General features: G+C 39.7%; 1 protein-coding gene across 1 annotated transcript in view; it reads right to left on the bottom strand.

The window, feature by feature from the left end:
- Positions 1-20532, bottom strand: part of LOC139902546 (protein NRT1/ PTR FAMILY 5.2-like) — a 32603-nt gene extending 12071 nt beyond the window's left edge. The window contains exons 1-2 of the mRNA XM_071885157.1: positions 20415-20532; positions 18968-19185 (exon numbers count right to left, since the gene is read on the bottom strand). Coding sequence (XP_071741258.1) covers positions 18968-19185; positions 20415-20532 — 336 coding nt within the window. The remainder of the gene's footprint in view (positions 1-18967; positions 19186-20414) is intronic.
- Between the last annotated feature and the right edge of the window lie 989 nt (positions 20533-21521).

Genomic DNA, 21521 nt, shown 5'->3' with positions numbered 1-21521 from the left:
GTCGTGGCATGCAATATCGGCTCTATAACGATCGAGCCAATCCATACCAACGACAACATCAAAATCACCCAAAGTCATCGGAATAAGATCAATTTCGAAACTTTCGGCGCCAAACACAACATTGCAATTTTTACACACATCAACCACTAGCGCCGTCTTGCCATCCGCTATTTCAACTTCTACCGGACGACTCAACTTTACTAGCGGTTTATTTAACTTAGGCACAAATCTTGGAGATACGAAAGACAAATTAGCACCACTATCAAAAAGTATCCGAGCCGGATTAGAATTAACCATGAAAGTACCTGAAACGACTTCATTGGATTGTTTAGCTTCTTCATTAGACATCAAGTAGTTACGACCCCTAGCCGTACCCGCTGCCTTCTCTATCCGCTTAGCATTATCATTACGCAACTCGGGACACTCGGGTTTCTTGTGTCCCTCCTTCCCACAATTGTAGCAAGTGAATTTTGTAGTAGAAGATGGTTTGGTACAATCACGAGCCATATGCCCCCTTCGCCCACAATTATGACAAGTATAGGGGAAATCCCCCGAGGCACCTTTCTTCACACTCCCCACACTCTCGGTTGGGCCTTTCTTTGACTTCTTGCTTGAAAAATTTGAGTGACTCGAACCTTCATACTTTCTCTTCCTCAACACAATCGCTTCAAACCCTTTCGCCATATTAAACAACTCATCGAAGCTCTTCACCACGTTTACGCTAATCTTTTCTTGATAACTATCATTCAAAGTTCGATAGAAATCTTCTTTCAACATTTTATCATTCCCGACATACTCCGGGCAAAATTGCGTCTTGGACAAGAACACGGATTTGAGAGTGTTCAAGTCCATCGACCCTTGCCTCAAGGTACGTAGCTCGTCCTTAAGTCTTGTAAGATCGGCCAAAGTTCGGTACTCATCGAAGAACTCCGCTTTAAATTCCTCCCAAGTGAAGTCCATACATTGTTCTTCACCATAGAGTTGGATCTTAGCATCCCACCACAATTTCGCGTCACCCCTTAACATGCTACAACCATACCTAGTCTTCTTGTCGGGTGGACACTCACAAGTACGGAAGGCCCCCTCCATATCGGAGATGAATCGGGCACTCTTGAGTGGGTCCCGATCACCCTCAAAAGTAGGAGGTTGAGCATCCTTAAAGTTCTTGAAGAAAAAGTCACGCCTTCCCCCATTTTCTTCTTGAAGAGCAATCTTAATTTGCTCCTTAACCAAAGTGACGACTTGTTCGTCAATCGTCTCGAGAAACATCTTCTTAACATCTTCGCGAAACTCCGCCTTTTGGCGTTGAAAGATGGCCTCAACCTTGGCCGTGAACTCGGGGTCCTCGCTTGAGCCCCCATTATCAAGTTCGGTGTCGTGTCCGTTTCGCGTCTTCATTCTATAAAACAGAAGAGATTAAATAACGAAACGAAAGACATAACAATACGTATACATATACACCATACCACCCCATCTCGCTCGACGATCATCGTACATCGCTCGTTTGACACGATTTGCACCCGTAGTAAGGGTAGCTAATCATTACTACGCGAGCACGTCGCGTAACTTGCTAGTACAACGTCCGTTCCGCTTGATGATTGCTATATAATACAAACAATAACGCATGATTAGTTCATATAAACCTATGCGCTAACCAAGACCCGGTCCGACCCAAAGTCCTACAAGTCCCGCACAATACGCACACAAAAGTCTAAGTCTAGGCGCCTATCTCAAGTCACCTAAATCCCTTAGACCATGCTCTGATACCACTTGTAACAACCCAAACCGTAACCGACCAAACACGATGAAATTTCAAACAAAAAAAAAAATTTGTTGTTCCAGGCCATCGGCGCGCCGCGCCAAAAGGGCCGCGCGCCGCGCCAAACCCCTGCTGTTACCGGAAAGCTTAAATGCGAAAAAGATGAACGTGTTCCCGGCATATTTAACCAAAACGCTTTTAACCATACATTCATATATGTAAAACTAGCACATAACTAAGGTATGAACAAGTTTTACAAGGTGGGGCCCACACGTGCCCAAAACGCCACTAAGTTTAAAATACAATGTTTAATACAAATTAGAGTTTCGACCACAAAAAGTTTAATTGCCAAACGACACAACGAGCATGGTGTTTGGGGTTAAACTACCCAAGTCTCGGTCAAACTCCAAGCCATGACCCAAAAGTGCTTCCTAATCATCGAAGCGGGAAACTCAATCCAAGGTAATGCCCTTACCTTTATCCACACACGAACCTATAAAAAGGTAAACAACGAGAGGGTAAGCAAAGCTTAGTGAGCACAATAATTATACATACACATATATAATCTACTTACTCGCATCACTTACACAACATCATATTCGAGTTTAACAATTCATCAAGCATGCTACATTAATAAGCATATACCAATAATTCACAATCCCACAAGTAGCTAATAGTACAATAGCATACGATTCATAAATTAATACTTCCAATACATAATTCACATAACCTTGGTTAACCAATTCGAACACGGGAAGCGGTACTTACAAGTCCGTTGGAGTTCATAACGTCCACTAGTGTTACTTACACACCGCGTAATCACTAGTCCCCGGGTGATGTCTTAAACACCGTGACTAACTCACCCTTACAACAATGTGGCGTCTTAAACACCGCGACGAATCCACACTTCATTCAATACAATGAGTGGTGTCTTAATCACCGCGACACTTCCACTCCCATGACATTGTGGTGTCTTAAACACCGCGACAATACCACAAGTCAATCATACCATGAGTAGTGTCTTAAACACCGCGACAATGCTACTCGTTACTTAGAATGTGGTGTCTTAAGCACCGCGATAATACCACATTCGTGCAACACAAATAAATACATTATATACACATACGCATAATTATTCCACTCACCTTATGCCTTCGGTGATTATTAAACCAAGCTTGAATTCCAAGGTAACGTACCTATTTCACAAGCATAATTAATCAATCAACTTGGTCTAATCTCATAACACACACCATCCTAGGTCATCTTGACCCATTTTGACAACTAACCCTAAATTGGGTCGTTTTCACCAAAAACCCTAACACTTGGCACTCATGGCCTTCACGCACATTAGAACACTAGGTTTTAGCACAAAACACTAATATTGACCCATCTTGGTCCATTTTGACCCATTTGACTCGATAAAAGTCAACACACCCATTTTGGGTCATTTATGCCCAAATCACACCCATTTACACTTCCTCAAGGTGTTCTAACAAATTACTAGCCAATTAGGGTTTCATAACAACAATTTATACATTTAAAACCCTAGCTTACACATAATTGAGTCTACATGACCCAAATTACCCAAGAACACCCAATTTACTTAAAATGGGTCTTAATGTTCATCTTTCACAAACCCTAACCCATACACAAAAATCAAATTAAGAAAAGAAAGTTAAGGCATACCACAACTATCAAAATGTAGCAAATGACGAGATGCACAACTTTAAAGCTTGCGATTAAACCCGAAACGAGCTTCTTCTCCTTCAAAGTGAGCTTTCTCACTCTACAATCACTCTCTCTCTAAACTTGAATTGAAAGGGATAAGGTTGGTGAGTTTTTGAGTAAATGATACTCTAACATCTGATCCCAAGCATTAAATCCGGCCTCCAATTGATTTTACCAAAATACCCTCCAAATATCTAATTTAAAAGAATGGAGAATCTGTCACAGTCAGATGGCGCGGCGCGCCACCTAGCCGCGCAGCGCGCAACCCTGCCAGTTCAGCTTCTTTTGTCTTCTTAATATATACAATAAAACCCCGTTTCAAATATCGTTCAATACACTTATATACACATATGTACATTACAATTATTCGGGTCTTACATTCATTAAGTTTGTGCAGTTGTCAATTTTCTTTTAACTATTTGACTTTTAGAATTCTCACTACAAAATAATCGTTATACTGGAAATATTGTCAGAAGAATGAAAAACACACACTACAGTTAGTAATAACAAGCAGTTTGGACAAATAATGGATCATATACCAAACTACAATCAACCCCTCTGATAAGTTCTAGTTTTGTTTTCAGGGTTTAGTCACAAAACAGAGAAGTGGTGTTGGCCCGTCAGCTGCACGTATTGCTAAAGTCGTCGGAGAGGTTGAAAGCATAGGACTCCGAGAAGGATCTAATATCCTTGAAGTGGTACTTTTCCTTCTCAAAATACTCAGAAACTATTTATTTTATTTTAAATTTGTTTTAAATTTATTTTTAAAGCAAATATTTAGGAACTATATCCCTTACATTTCACAAAAAAAACTCAAACCTCATGTCCTTGTCGGTTTATCTGGAGTTGGAGGTATTTTCATTGAGCAAGTGCTTACTTTTTTATGCCCTATCTTTTTACTCCAGATTATTCCAAGTTAAAGTGTTGCTTTATTAAAGAAGTACTCCGTATTTTATTTTTGTTACAATCACTAGGATTAGCTGTAGCAATTTTGTTGTGTTCATTTCATTAAAATTTACATAACTTGCTTGTCATACATTTAGGTGCTTAAAGCGATGCAAGATTCCGACTCCCCTAAACCTGCTATCTTTGCAATGTCAAACCCCACAAATAATGGTTTGTGTTTGTAACGTCCCTGTATATTTCCATTCGTGGGATTTATCAAGTTTCTATGGACTAATGTAATTTTCTGAAACGGCTGAATGTACTGCTGCTGCTGATGCTTATAAATATGCTGGAGAAAATATAGTTTTTGAAAGTGGAAGCCCTCTTCAGAATGTTGATCTTGGTATATTTATTCAACTTGATTTTCATTCAGTTAAACCCAGAAGATGAAAATGGATGGTTGGGTTATGGCTCAAAATGGGCAATTTTTTTGTGCAGTTCTAGATGCACTGACTTGGTTGGGATGACCAAACACGTATTATTGAAATTCATTTTATTAATTTATGAATAATGTGTGTCAAGTATATTTAAAGATTATGTTCTTATTTCACTAATGAGTAGTGTTCTACCCTATTTACTTTACCTCTATGACCCGTTAGAGATAGAACAAACCTAAACCAACTCATTAATAAGCCAATGTATTGAAATTACAAATCTAGCTAACTTGATATTTTCTTACAAATTATACTATAGTTGACACCATTATATGTATTTGATTATGTTGTTTTGTCTTTTTTTTTTTTTTTTTTGAGAGATTAATTGACGTTGGCAGGAAATGGGAAAGTTGGCTATGTAATTCAAGCAAATAATATGTATCTCTTCCTCGGGTATGTGTTTATTTCAGGTATTCTTCTGTTTGATTATTCAAATGTATTATATATTTTTAAAAAAAATTCTTTTGCGAATTCAGGATTGGCTTGGGAGCTTTACTTTCTGGTGCTCGTATTATCTCTGATGAAATATTGCAAGCAGCATCTGAATGGTATGAACTAAATAAAAACATTCTTAATCTGATTAAGATTCTAAACATTTCCATTTATCTTCTCTTGATTGCTTTTTATTTGGTGGCTCACACTTAAAAGCTACTTTAATATTCACTTTTCACTTGTTCGAATGAACATCACACATATATAGTACTTTTGCAACCTTCGACATGTAACAACCCAAACCGTAACCGACCAAACACGACGAAATTTCAAACAAAAAAAAAAAATTTCTGGTGCAGGCCATCTGCGCGGCGCGCCAGGTGGCCGCGCGGCGCGCCAAACCACCTGGACAGCCCGCTGTCCCCGGAAGTCTATTTAACGAAAATGTTTGACTAGTTCTCGACATTTTTAGCCAAAACGTTTTTAACCATACATTCATATATGTAAAACTAGCACATAACTAAGGTTTGAGCGAGTTTTACAAAGTGGGGCCCACACGTGCCCAAATTGCCACTAAGTGTAAGAATACAAGTTTAATACAAATTAGAGTTTCGACCACAAAAGTTTAATTGCCAAACGACACAACGAGCATGGTGTTTGGGGTTAAACTACCCAAGTCTCGGTCAAACTCCAAGCCAAAACCAAAAGCGCTTCTTAATCATCGAAGCGGGAAACTCAATCCAAGGTAATGCCCTTACCCTTATCCACACACGAACCTATAAAAAGGTAAACAACGAGAGGGTAAGCAAAGCTTAGTGAGCACAATAATTATACATACACATATATAATCTACTTACTTGCATCACTTACACAACATCATACTCGGTTCAATAATTCGACAATCATGCACAATATTATGCATATACCATAAACCGCAATTCCACAAGTAGCTAATAATACAAAAGCATACGATTCATAAATAAATACTTTCAATACACAACTCACGCAACCTTGGTTAACCAATTCGAACAAGGGAAACGGTACATACAAGACCGTTGGAGTTCATAACATCCGTTAGTGCTACTTAATCAACGCGTAGTCACTAATCCCCCGGGTGATGTCTTAAACAACGCGACTCACTCACCCTTTACAATGTGGCGTCTTAAACAACGCGACGATTCCACATGCCATTCAATACGATGGATGGTGTCTTAAACAACGCGACATCCCCTCCATTACATTGTGGTGTCTTAAACAACGCGACATCCACTTCTTTACCATGTGGTGTCTTAAACAACGCGACAATGCCACATTCATACGACACAAATAAATACATTATATACACATACGCATAATTATTCCACTCACCTTATGCCTTCGGTGATTATTAAACCAAGCTTGAGTTCCGAGGTAACGTACCTATTTTCACAAGCATATAATCAATCAACTTGGTCTAATCTTACAACCCACACCCTCCTAGGTCATCTTGACCCATTTGGACACTTAACCCTAAATTGGGTCATTTTCACCAAAAACCCTAACGCTTGGCACTCAAGGCCTTCCTACACATTAGATTACTAGGTTTTTATCACAAGACACAACCATTTACCAACCTTGGTCCAATTTTGACCCATTTGACTCAATAAAAGTCAATACACCCATTTTGGGTCATTTATACCCAAATCACACCCATTTACTCTTCCTTAAGGTGTTCTAACAAATTATTAGCCAATTAGGGTTTCATGACAACAATTAATACTTTTAAAACCCTAGCTAACCCATTATTGAGCCTACATGACCCAAATTTACCCAAGAACACCCAATTTACCCAAAAATGGGTCTAAATGTTCATCTTCACACAAACCCTAACCCATACACGAAATCAAAACAAGAATTGAAAGTTAAGGCATACCACAACTATCAAAATGTAACGAATGACGAGATGAACAACTTTAGAACTTGGACTTTAGCAAGAAACCCTCTTCTTCTTCTTCAAAGTGAGCTTTCCCTCTCTAAAACTCACTCTCTCACTAAAATAAATTAGGAGGTGATAAGGTTGGTGAACAAGGGAGTAAATGAGCTCCCAAACTACTGAACCAAGCATTAAAGTCGGCCTTGAAGTGAATTTCCCAAAATGCCCTTGATTTAAATTTAAATAAACAAGGGGGGCTGTCTGCACGATTTTGCGCGGCGCGCCATTAGGCCGCGCGGCGCGCAAATGGACAGAAACTGGTTCCTAGCTCCTTTTGAAATATAAAACCAATCCCACAACAAAGTTAACTTCTATACATTATATACAATAATTACACGGGTCTTACAACTCTCCCCCACTTATTCGGATTGCGTCCTCGCGATCCAAGCCGCATGACAAGCGGGAAGATAAACCAACACAAACTCTTCGGGCTCCCATGTAAACTCGGAACCTTTATTCCGTCGCCATTGAACTTTGTAGGTCCTAACCTCTTTATGTCTCAACCGTTTGACCTTTTCATCAAGTATTGCAATTGGCTCTTCAACATACTCCAACTTATTGTTTAGCTCAATTTCATCTAAAGGCATCCATGAAGAATCATCCGCAAGGCACTTACGGAGGTGAGAAACATGAAACGTGTTATGGATCCCCGCAAGCTCTTCGGGCAATTCCAATCGATATGCAACTTCACCAACACGAGCTAAAACTTTAAACGGTCCAATAAACCGAGGACCTAACTTTCCCCGTTTTCGAAATCGAATAATACCCTTCCATGGCGAAACCTTAAGCATAACCATGTCGCCCTCTTGGAATTCGATCGTTCGTCTACGTTTATCGGCATACGACTTTTGCCTATCTTGAGCCTTTTTCAAATGCTCCAGGATAATATCAATCTTGTTATTCGTCTCTAGAACCAAATCGGTACTCCCGATTCCCCTTTGTCCCACTTCTCCCCAACAAATGGGAGTTCGACATCTTCGACCATAAAGCATCTCGTACGGTGGCATCCCGATACTAGTATGAAAACTATTATTGTACGAAAATTCCACCAAAGGTAGATGCTCATCCCAACTACCACCGAAATCGATAATGCACGCCCGTAACATATCTTCCAAAGTTTGGTTCGTACGTTCGGTTTGACCGTCCGTTTGAGGATGATACGCCGTGCTCAACTTTAATTGTGTACCCATATCTTCGTGAAACTTTTCCCAAAATCGAGATGTAAAACGGGTATCTCGATCCGAAATAATAGATATAGGAACGCCATGTCGCGAGACCACTTCCTTGATAAACAACTTAGCCAAGGCCTCCGACGATATTGCTTCTTTAATGGGAAGAAACAAAGCACTTTTCGTCAACCGATCCACTATAACCCAAATCGAATCATATTGAGTTCTTGCCGTCTTAGGTAATTTAGTGATGAAGTCCATGGTAATGTGCTCCCATTTCCATTTCGGGATCTCTAACGGTTGCAACTTACCATACGGCTTTTGATGTTCGGCTTTAACTTGCAAACAAGTAACACATCGTTCAACGTATTTTACAACATCGCGTTTCATGCCCGGCCACCAATAATCTTTCCTCAAGTCATGATACATTTTCGTCGCGCCCGGATGAATGGAATATTTCGACTTATGTGCTTCATCGAGTAGCACCCGTCGGTAATCACCCGTCTTAGGCACCCACACCCTTCCTTGAAAGGACAACAAACCCCGCGGACCCATAGTAATAAACTCCGATTGGCCCACAATTCGTTCCGTGTGCTTATCGTGAACATAAGCCTCTATTTGGTCTTCACCCATCTTTTCAAGAAAGTCGTTAGTGATAATCAAACGTAACGATGTTATACGTATCGCCGGATGTTGAGTCTTTCGACTTAACGCATCCGCGACCACATTCGCCTTACCCGGATGGTAAAGTATCTCACAATCATAATCTTTCACCACATCCATCCATCTACGTTGACGATAATTCAAATCCCTTTGAGTAAAAAGGTGTTTCAAATTCTTATGATCCGAATATATCGTACACTTGACACCATACAAGTAGTGGCGCCAAATTTTCAACGCATGCACAACCGCCGCCATTTCAAGATCATGAGTCGGGTACCTCGTTTCGTGTTCCTTTAATTGTCGAGAGGCATAAGCAATGACTTTACCCCTTTGCATAAGAACGCACCCGAGCCCATTTAAGGAAGCATCACAATAAACCACCATGTCTTCGACGCCTTCCGGTAACACTAACACCGGAGCTTGACACAACTTCTCTTTCAATAATTGAAAAGCAATTTCTTGCTCGTTTTCCCAATTGAACTTAGCACTCTTCCTCGTCAACTTTGTTAATGGAGAAGCAATCTTAGAAAAGTCTTGGATAAACCGACGATAATAACCGGCCAATCCGAGAAAACTTCGGATCTCCGTGGGCGTAGTCGGTCGTCCCCAACTCTTCACCGTCTCAATCTTCCCCGGATCCACTTGGATACCGCTTCGTTCACAATGTGACCAAGGAATTGAACCTCCCTTAGCCAAAATTCACATTTAGAGAACTTTGCATACAACTTCTCTTTTCTTAGCGTCTTCAAAACTTCACGTAAGTGACGTTCATGTTCGTGCATACTTTTCGAGTAGACTAGTATGTCATCAATGAGTACAATAACCGACTTGTCCAACATAGGTTGGCACACCCGGTTCATAAGATCCATGAATGCCGCCGGTGCATTCGTAAGACCGAAGGGCATAACTACAAATTCATAATGCCCGTAACGCGTTCGGAAAGCCGTTTTCTCAATATCTTCCTCACGGACCCGCATTTGGTGATAGCCGGACCGCAGGTCGATCTTAGAGAAATACGTTGCGCCTTGAAGTTGATCAAACAAATCGTCGATCCTAGGTAGTGGATAACGATTCTTGATCGTCACTTTATTCAACTCACGGTAATCAATGCACATACGCATACTACCGTCTTTCTTCTTCACAAATAAGACCGGAGCGCCCCATGGCGAAGCACTCGGTCGGATAAAACCCTTCTCGAGCAATTCTTGAATTTGATTCAATAACTCTTGCATCTCCGTTGGTGCTAAACGATAAGGAGTTTTAGCAATGGGGGTAGCCCCCGGAACCAACTCGATGCGAAATTCGACTTGTCTTTCCGCCGGGACACCCGGTAACTCATCCGGAAAGACATCTTCAAACTCATTAACTACCGGAATTTCACGAATTGGTGGTGGCTCATTACGAGTGTCGACAACATGAGCAAGGAAAGCCATACCACCGGTAACAACGTGACGTCGTGCCCGAGCAAAAGTGCATATCGGCACCGATCTCATTCGTTTGTCACCATGAATAATCATCTCTCCCCCACTTGGTGTCTTTACACGAATAAACTTGTCGTGGCATGCAATATCGGCTCTATAACGATCGAGCCAATCCATACCAACGACAACATCAAAATCACCCAAAGTCATCGGAATAAGATCAATTTCGAAACTTTCGGTGCCAAACACAACATTGCAATTTTTACACACATCAACCACTAGCGCCGTCTTGCCATCCGCTATTTCAACTTCTACCGGACGACTCAACTTTACTAGCGGTTTATTTAACTTAGGCACAAATCTTGGAGATACGAAAGACAAATTAGCACCACTATCAAAAAGTATCCGAGCCGGATTAGAATTAACCATGAAAGTACCTGAAACGACTTCATTGGATTGTTTAGCTTCTTCATTAGACATCAAGTAGTTACGACCCCTAGCCGTACCCGCCGCCTTCTCTATCCGCTTAGCATTATCATTACGCAACTCGGGACACTCGGGCCGTTTGTGCCCTTCTTTACCGCAATTGAAACAAGTAAACTTGGGTGTAGTAGAGGGATTGGTGCAATCACGGGCCATATGTCCCTTTCGCCCACAATTATGGCAAGTATAACGAAACTCTCCCGGCGCACTCTTCTTGACACTTCCGACACTCTCGGTTGCACCCTTCTTTGAAAAGTTTGACTTCTTGCTTGAAAAATTTGAGTGACTCGAACCTTCATACTTTCTCTTCCTCAACACAATCGCTTCAAACCCTTTCGCCATATTAAACAACTCATCGAAGCTCTTCACCACATTTACGCTAATCTTTTCTTGATAACTGTCATTCAAGGTTCGATAGAAATCTTCTTTCAACATTTTATCATTCCCGACATACTCCGGGCAAAATTGCGTCTTGGACAAGAACACGGATTTGAGAGTGTTCAAGTCCATCGACCCTTGCCTCAAGGTACGTAGCTCGTCCTTAAGTCTTGTAAGATCGGCCGAAGTTCGGTACTCATCGAAGAACTCCGCTTTAAATTCCTCCCAAGTGAAGTCCATACATTGTTCTTCACCATAGAGTTGGATCTTAGCATCCCACCACAATTTCGCGTCACCCCTTAACATGCTACAACCATACCTAGTCTTCTTGTCGGGTGGACACTCACAAGTACGGAAGGCCCCCTCCATATCGGAGATGAATCGGGCACTCTTGAGTGGGTCCCGATCGCCCTCAAAAGTAGGAGGTTGAGCATCCCTAAAGTTCTTGAAGAAAAAGTCACGCCTTCCCCCATTTTCTTCTTGAAGAGCAATCTTAATTTGCTCCTTAACCAAAGTGACGACTTGTTCGTCAATCGTCTCGAGAAACATCTTCTTAACATCTTCGCGAAACTCCGCCTTTTGGCGTTGAAAGATGGCCTCAACCTTGGCCGTGAACTCGGGGTCCTCGCTCGTGCCCCCAATATCTTTGTCGTGTCCGTTTCTCATCTTCATTCTATAAAACGGAAAAGATTAAACAACGAAACTAAAGACATGACACATATATACATATACACCATACCACTCCATCTCGCTCGACAATCGTCGTACATCGCTTGTTTGACACGATTTGCACCCGTAGTAAGGGTAGCTAATCATTACTACGTGAGCTCGTCGCGTTAACTCGCTAGTACAACGTTCATTTTGCTTCGATGATTGCTATACAACACAAACAATAACGCATGATTAGTTCATATAAACCTATGCGCTAACCAAGACCCGGTCCGACCCAAAGTCCTACAAGTCCGCACAATGCACACACAAAAGTCTAAGTCTAGGCGCCTATCTCAAGTCACCTAAATCCCTTAGACCATGCTCTGATACCACTTGTAACAACCCAAACCGTAACCGACCAAACACGACGAAATTTCAAACAAAAAAAAAAATTTTCTGGTGCAGGCCATCTGCGCGGCGCGCCAGGTGGCCGCGCGGCGCGCCAAACCACCTGGACAGCCCGCTGTCCCCGGAAGTCTATTTAACGAAAATGTTTGACTGGTTCTCGACATTTTTAGCCAAAACGTTTTTAACCATACATTCATATATGTAAAACTAGCACATAACTAAGGTTTGAGCGAGTTTTACAAAGTGGGGCCCACACGTGCCCAAATTGCCACTAAGTGTAAGAATACAAGTTTAATACAAATTAGAGTTTCGACCACAAAAGTTTAATTGCCAAACGACACAACGAGCATGGTGTTTGGGGTTAAACTACCCAAGTCTCGGTCAAACTCCAAGCCAAAACCAAAAGCGCTTCTTAATCATCGAAGCGGGAAACTCAATCCAAGGTAATGCCCTTACCCTTATCCACACACGAACCTATAAAAAGGTAAACAACGAGAGGGTAAGCAAAGCTTAGTGAGCACAATAATTATACATACACATATATAATCTACTTACTTGCATCACTTACACAACATCATACTCGGTTCAACAATTCGACAATCATGCACAATATTATGCATATACCATAAACCGCAATTCCACAAGTAGCTAATAATACAAAAGCATACGATTCATAAATAAATACTTTCAATACATAACTCACGCAACCTTGGTTAACCAATTCGAACAAGGGAAACGGTACATACAAGACCGTTGGAGTTCATAACATCCGTTAGTGCTACTTAATCAACGCGTAGTCACTAATCCCCCGGGTGATGTCTTAAACAACGCGACTCACTCACCCTTTACAATGTGGCGTCTTAAACAACGCGACGATTCCACATGCCATTCAATACGATGGATGGTGTCTTAAACAACGCGACATCCCCTCCATTACATTGTGGTGTCTTAAACAACGCGACATCCACTTCTTTACCATGTGGTGTCTTAAACAACGCGACAATGCCACATTCATACGACACAAATAAATACATTATATACACATACGCATAATTATTCCACTCACCTTATGCCTTCGGTGATTATTAAACCAAGCTTGAGTTCCGAGGTAACGTACCTATTTTCACAAGCATATAATCAATCAACTTGGTCTAATCTTACAACCCACACCCTCCTAGGTCATCTTGACCCATTTGGACACTTAACCCTAAATTGGGTCATTTTCACCAAAAACCCTAACGCTTGGCACTCAAGGCCTTCCTACACATTAGATTACTAGGTTTTTATCACAAGACACAACCATTTACCAACCTTGGTCCAATTTTGACCCATTTGACTCAATAAAAGTCAATACACCCATTTTGGGTCATTTATACCCAAATCACACCCATTTACTCTTCCTTAAGGTGTTCTAACAAATTATTAGCCAATTAGGGTTTCATGACAACAATTAATACTTTTAAAACCCTAGCTAACCCATTATTGAGCCTACATGACCCAAATTTACCCAAGAACACCCAATTTACCCAAAAATGGGTCTAAATGTTCATCTTAACACAAACCCTAACCCATACACGAAATCAAAACAAGAATTGAAAGTTAAGGCATACCACAACTATCAAAATGTAACGAATGACGAGATGAACAACTTTAGAACTTGGACTTTAGCAAGAAACCCTCTTCTTCTTCTTCAAAGTGAGCTTTCCCTCTCTAAAACTCACTCTCTCACTAAAATAAATTGGGAGGTGATAAGGTTGGTGAACAAGGGAGTAAATGAGCTCCCAAACTACTGAACCAAGCATTAAAGTCGGCCTTGAAGTGAATTTCCCAAAATGCCCTTGATTTAAATTTAAATAAACAAGGGGGGCTGTCTGCACGATTTTGCGCGGCGCGCCATTAGGCCGCGCGGCGCGCAAATGGACAGAAACTGGTTCCTAGCTCCTTTTGAAATATAAAACCAATCCCACAACAAAGTTAACTTCTATACATTATATACAATAATTACACGGGTCTTACACGACATATACTAGGAGTTTGTTAATAATTAAAAACTTTAGAATAATGTAAGCAAAATACTATACGTGGTTAAAAATTACACAAAAAAATAAATAATGCATCATAATTAAATTAAATTGAATATAATAATAACAAACAGAATATAATTGTTTTTATCATTCACTGCGTATTTTTATCATTCATCGGGTTCTTTTATCATTCACTGTTTATCATTCATCAGCTACTTTTATCATTCATCTGATATTTTTATCATTCGTTGGATATTTTTATCATTCATCAGGTATTTTATCATTCATCGGGTATTTTTTTTTATCATTCATCAACTACTTTTATCATTCATCGAGTATCTTTTTTTATCATTCATCGGCTACTTTTATCATTCATTTGGTATTTTTATCATTCATTGGGTATTTTTATCATTCATTGGGTATTTTTTATCGTTCATCACGTTCTTTTATCATTCATCGTTTATCATTCATCAGCTACTTTTATCATTTATTTAATATTTTTTTATCAATTATCGTGTATTTTGATGAATGATAAATGCTTGATGAATGATACTGTTTTCTGATAAATGAGAAGTGTTTAATGAATGATAGCATTGTGATGAATGATAATTGTTTTCCGATAAAAGATAAGTGTTTTTTATATGAATGACAACAATTAGATGAATAATGATTGTTTGATAATTGGGCATTTGGTCTAGTGGTATGATTCGCTTTCGGTGTGGGAGGTCTTGAGTTCGATTCTCGGAATGCCCCATTTTTTTTATAAAAGTAATCATGATAACGGTTTGATGAATGATAATGGTTTGACGAATGATAACATTTTTATGCCCGATAATTGTTTTGTGATGAATGATAACTGTTTTCTTTTGAATGATAACATTTTTGACTTCTAATTGACATGTGATTGTTAGTAAAACTTTTATTATACATCATATTTTTTTCTCATTCATCTAATTTTTATATCATTCATCAGTTTTTTTTTATCATTCATCATATTTTTATAATTGATAACTGTTTAATGAATGATAACTTAGATGAATGATAACTTTTTTTCGATGAATGATAATTTTTTCTGATGAATGATAATTGTTGCTTTTATGAATCATAAATGTTTGATGAATGATAATTGTTTGACGAATGCTAATTGTTTTAATGAAGGATAATCATTTTGTGATGAATTGTTATTGCTTTCTTATGAATAATAAATGTTTTTAAAAAATGATAACTATTCGATGAAAGATAACTTGAATGAATGATAGTTTTTTCTGATGAATGATAATTGTTGCTTTTATGAATCATAACCTTTTAATAAATAATACTTGTTTGATAAATGATAATTGTTTTTCAGTGAATGATCAATATTTTAATGAATGATAATCACTTGTGATGAATGATTATTGTTTTCTTAGGAATAATAACTGTTTTTTTTTTAAAAAAATGATAACTATTTGATGAAAGATAACTTAGATGAATGATAATTTTTTTCGATGAATGATAATTTTTGACTCTATGAATCATAACAGTTTAATGAATGATTATTGTTTGATGAATGATAATTGTTTTTCGATGAATGATAAATATTTTTCGATGAATGATAAACGTTTTTATGATGGTTGGTGGTGGTGGGGGTGGTTGGTTGTGGTGGGTGGTGGTTGGTTGGTTTTGGTGGTGGTTGGTGGGTTGTGGGTGATGATGGTAGTGGTGGTGGTTGGTGGTGGGTGGTGGTCGGTGGTTAGTGGTGGTTGTTGGTGGTGGTGGTTGTTGGTAGTGGTGATGGTTAGTGGTGGTGAGTGGTGGTCGTGGTGGGTGGTAGGTCGTGGGTGGTGGGTCGTGGAAGTTGATGGTGGTGGTGGTTGGTGGTTGGTGGTGGGTGGTGGTATGGGTGATGGTCGGTGGGGGCGGTGGATGGTGGTGGGTGGCGGTGATTGGTGGTGGTGGTAGGTGGTGGTGGTTGGTGATGGGTGGTGGTGGTTAGTGGTGGTTCGTGATTATTGGTGTTGGTTGCTGGTGGTTACTGGTGGTGGGTGGTGGTGGTGGTTCGTGGTGGTGGTTCATGGTGGTGGGTGGTGGTGGTTGGTGGTGGTGGTGGGTGGTGGTGGTAGGTGGTGGAGGGTTGGTGGTGGTGGGGGTTGATGGTGGTAGGTTGGTGGTGGTGGGTGGTGGTGGTGGGTGGTGGTGGGTGGTGGTGGTGGGTGGTGGTGGTTTATAGTGGTAGGTGGTTGATGGTGGTGGTTGGTGGTGGTAGTGGTTGATGGTGGTAGGTGGTGGTGGTGGGTGGTGGTGGTAGGTTGGTGGTGGTGGGGGGTGGTGATTGGTGGTGGTGGGGGGTGGGGGGTGGTGGTGGTGGGTGGTGGTGGGTGGAGATGGTTGGTGGTAGGTGGTGGGTGGTGGTGGTTGGTGATGGTGGTGGTGGTGGGTGGTGGAGTTGGTGTTGGGTGGTGGTGGTTGGTGGTGGTGGTGGTGGTGGTGGGTGGTGGTGGGTGGTGGTGGTGGTTGTGGTGGTAGTGGTGGTGGTGGTTGGTGGTTGGTGGTAGTGGTGGTGGTGGTTGGTGGTTGGTGGTAGGTGGTGGTGGTTGGTGGTTGGTGATGTTGGTGGGTGGTGGTGGTGGTGGGTGGTTGTTGGTAGTTGGTGGTGGTGGTAGTAGGTGGTGATGGTTGGTGGGTGGTGGGTGGTGGTGGTGGTGGGTGGTGGGTGGTGGTGGGTGGTGGGTGATGGTGGTTGATGGTGGTAGGTGGGTGGTTGGTGGTGGTTGATGGTGGTAGGTTGGTGGTGGTGGGGGTGGTAGGTGGTGGTGGTGGTGGGTGGCGGTGGTTGGTGGTGGTGGTGGTGGGTGGTGGGTGGTGGATGGTGGTGGTGGGTGGTGGGGGTGGTGGTTGTTGGTGGTTGATGGTGGTAGGTGGTTGATGGTGGTGGTGGTTGATGGTGGTAGGTGGTGGTGGGTTGGTGGTGGGTTGGTGGTGGTGGTGGGGGGTGGTGGGCGGTGGTGGTGGTGGGTGGAGATGGTTGGTGGTAGGTGGTGGGTGGTGGGTGGTGGTGGGTGGTGGTGGTGGTAGGTGGTGGTGGGTGGTGGTGGTGGTGGTTGGTGTTGGTGGTGGTTGGTGGGTGGTGGTGGTGGTGGGTGTTGGTGGTGGTGGGTGGTGGTGGTTGGTGGTGGTGGTTGATGGTGGTGGTTGATGGTGGTGGGTGGGTGGTTGGTGGGTGGTGGTGGTGATTGTTGATGGTAGGTGTTGGTGGTGGGTGGTTGGTGGTGTGGGTGGTGGGTGGTGGTGATGAAGATGGTTCATAATATGTTAACTTTGTATAATTAATTTTTATTAATTATAATTACAAAAATGACCTTTTTATCCTTCTATGCATTTTAAGCTAAATTGAAGTTTTATTATATTTTGTGGTCTATATTTGCTTATCCGGTTTTTACTTATTTTAAGCTTAGTCACGGATCGTGCTCCTATATATATATATATATATATATATATATATATATATATATATATATATATATATATATATATATATATATATATATATATAGGGGTAGGATCAAGAGGGAAGTAACCAATCGGGGGAAGCGGGGGGAAGTAAAAACTTTTTTTTTTCGTTTTTTGAAAAAACTTTGTTCACGAACATTATAGATGGGATAAAAATATGAACATTTAGTAGAGACACTTTGTGATAAATGTTTTTATTTTGGCGGAAAAACGCCCGAAGAAGTAATATATAACAATTATCGTGTTTTTCGAGCGTATGTTGAGGTTTTAGCTATTGGGGTTTATATATTAGGGTTTAGATATTAGGGTTTATAGGGTTTAGATATTAGGGTTTAGAAATTTATGGTTTAGGGTTTAGATTTAGGGTTTAGATTTAGGATTTAGATTGAGTTTTTAACACGAACGGTTTAGAGTTTAGGGTTTAGGGTTTAGGGTTTGGTGTTTTGGGTTTATGAAATAAACTCAAAACACCAAACCCTAAACCCTAAACCCTAAACCCTAAACTCTAAATCGGGCTAAATTTTACTCCACAAAACGTGAAAAAAAAAGTTCATATTCTTCACGAACAATATTATCTTGAATGTTATTTTTGTCGATCGTTTTCGAAATTTAGAGGGGGGGCAGGGGGGCGTCCGCCCCCAGTCGATTTCGAAATTTTAGTGTAAAAATTTGGATTTTTTTATTTTGCCCCAAAACCTAAATATTTTGCCTCAAAACCTTCAAATTTTGCCCACAATTCTCTAAATTTTGCCCCAAAACTTTCAAATTTTGCCCACAAACCTTCAAATTTTATCCAAAAACCAAAAAATTTTGCCTAAAAACCTCCAATTTTTGTCCTAAAAACTCCGTATTTTGCCTTAAAAAGTTGCTACGGTTTTAAAAAAAAAAAATTCGCCCCCGGTGAAAAAAAATCCTGCTTCCGCCACTGTGTATAGATATATATAATTTTTACTTACCATATGAAAGATTAAAGAAGCAAATTAAGAAAAATCAAAATGGTCGTGTGTATACCAGAAGATAGATAACAGACGCAATGATGAAAGTCCAATATCGTCCTAAATATGTATCAGCGATATATGCACCTAACAAGGGAGTCATCAATGCGGCCCCAACCCAGTTTGAGACATTTTTCGACGATTTCACCGTTCCTTCATGCAATTCCCTTGTTAAGTACAATACCAAATTTGACAATATTCCAACGTATGCCATTCTTTCACAAACTTCATAGCCTGCAAGTTAAGGAAAGAAATCTGAAATAAACTTGGTATTTATATTATATTATTAAGTGTTAATTATGCCATTAGTCCCTGTAGTGTAAACAAAAGTAGTTTGCAAAGGCTACGACCGTCGTTTACAAAATAGTAACATTGCAGCCATTCATTTGGTTACAAATTTTTTTTTCCTTTTTCCCTAGTGTATTGATATTCATAGTCTTTCCAATTGAAAGATTAATGTTGACAATAGTTCTTTTGTTGTTGCTAATGGTGTCCCGGGTCTTGTAGTAGGTGTTATCACTAGCATTGTGACTGATATGGGTTTCCTTGTTATAAATCATATGTTTCTATATTACGTGAAACTGGAAAGATATACAGTTTTAGATGTCCAAAATTTCGGTATTTGGTAATAGAATTCTGACATGACAAACTATGGATCTTTGTGTGGATGAAGATGATCAGTTTTTGTATGGTTCATGATTTTTTGTTCTCACATACGGAGGATTATTTTTATCGCTGGTTCTTTTGATTTAGTTTTTGTTTTTTGATTTTATCATTTAGGGTTTGTAATTTAGGGTGATGAAGATGAAGTTGAATCAATTGAAGGTGAAAAAGAGGAATAAAAGAGCCTCTTTACCCTTGAATTCCACCCAAGGGTGACTTTCACACATCGCGTTGCTGGGGTAGTGGCGAAAGGGGGTTTTACTGCCCATGCATTCGGATTGGGCCGGGTTTCCTCCTGAACAGCAGTTGGGGGCGAGTTATACAACTACAGGGAAATGAACGCGTGAGTGGTTAGTCCCCTTGGGTGATCCCGTACTACTGTTCAAAAAATAATAATAATAAAGCCTCTTCATGATTTAAGGTTTATCATTATTAGCCCGTTAATTCGTATGTCATTTATCTAAAATTATACCGTTAATCTTTTTCTTATATAAGTTATACCGATAGTTCTTGTGATTTGATAAATGATCCTGAATTTAATATCGGTTAATATTTTTCATTAACTAATTATATGTCTCTAAGATTAGGATCGTTACCATGAATTTATCAAACTACAGGGACTATTGATATAATTTTAAAAAATAAAAAATTAATGGTATAATTTTAAATAAATGACATAGACATAGACATAATTTTTAAAATTAAAAGTGTAATGGTATAATTTTTGAATAAATCACGGGGACCAATTGTACAATACACTATTATTAATTATTACACTATTATTAATTATTGCAACTCACCTAGCATGAAATAACAAGCTCTCCATTTCCCTGTAGATGATCTTCGAGTCGGTCTACCCTTAAGATCTGTCGTCCCGTCTTGTGTAAAATCGTCTACAACTCCGTTCTCGTCACCCATTGAACCCGTTGCTCAATATTCAAAAAATAGAAAGGAAATACGTTAACAAACTAACTGATATGCAAGTTTTGACTTCTGAGCAATGTAATTGTTGGAACTTTTACAAGTTATATATATAGCAACAATTGGCAAAACATCAAAATCCTAGGTTGACTTCTCGTGGCTATCCTTTTTATTATTTTTTTAAAGCTTTTTTTTTTAAATCATTTTTGTTAGATTTGCAATCTATACATACATCATTTTTTCTTATTCTTTTAAAGGCAAATTATATAATAATGAAACAATCTATTCATCCATGATGCATCATGCATCATCATATATTAATGAATTTTTCTAACAATAGCACTAATAGTGGTTGTTAATGGGCTTTGAAGTATTCTACAACTTGATAACTGTAATTTCAAACATACTCCTTCCATCCTAAAATTAATATCTCATAAAATTTTTTTAAGAACTTTTATTGAATTTAATATATGTTCAATTTGTTCCCTTAAGGTAAGTTTAACTAAATTAATTTAATAAAGGCTTCATTTTTAAGGCGGATTTTGCGAAAGCATTCGATAGTGTGAATTGGAAATTTTTAACTTCAATGTTGCATAGAATGGGTTTTGGACCGAGATGGATAAAGTGGGTAGATGTGTGTCTCAAATCCGCTTCTATTTCTATTCTTGTGAACGGATCTCCAACCGAAGAATTTAAACTTCAAAGCGGAATAAGACAAGGTGACCATCTCTCGCCTTTCCTTTTTTATTATAGCGGTGAAGGTTTAAATATGCTTGCTAAAGATGCTAATATAGAAGGATTATTAAATGGCGTGAAAGTTGGTAAAGATCGAGTAGAATTAACACACCTTCAATATGCGGATGATACTGTTTTCATTAGTGAATTGTCCAAACGTAACATTAGTAATTCTATGAAGTTGCTCATGTGTTTTGAAGATGTATCCGGTTTAAAAATTAATTTTGAAAAGAGCAAGATATATGGTATTA

This window comes from Rutidosis leptorrhynchoides, chromosome 3 (genome assembly GCF_046630445.1).
Source record: "Rutidosis leptorrhynchoides isolate AG116_Rl617_1_P2 chromosome 3, CSIRO_AGI_Rlap_v1, whole genome shotgun sequence".
In the NCBI taxonomy this organism is placed as follows: domain Eukaryota; kingdom Viridiplantae; phylum Streptophyta; class Magnoliopsida; order Asterales; family Asteraceae; genus Rutidosis; species Rutidosis leptorrhynchoides.
The sequence above is the reverse complement of the archived record's forward strand: the minus strand, read 5'-3'. Positions and strand labels throughout refer to the sequence as shown.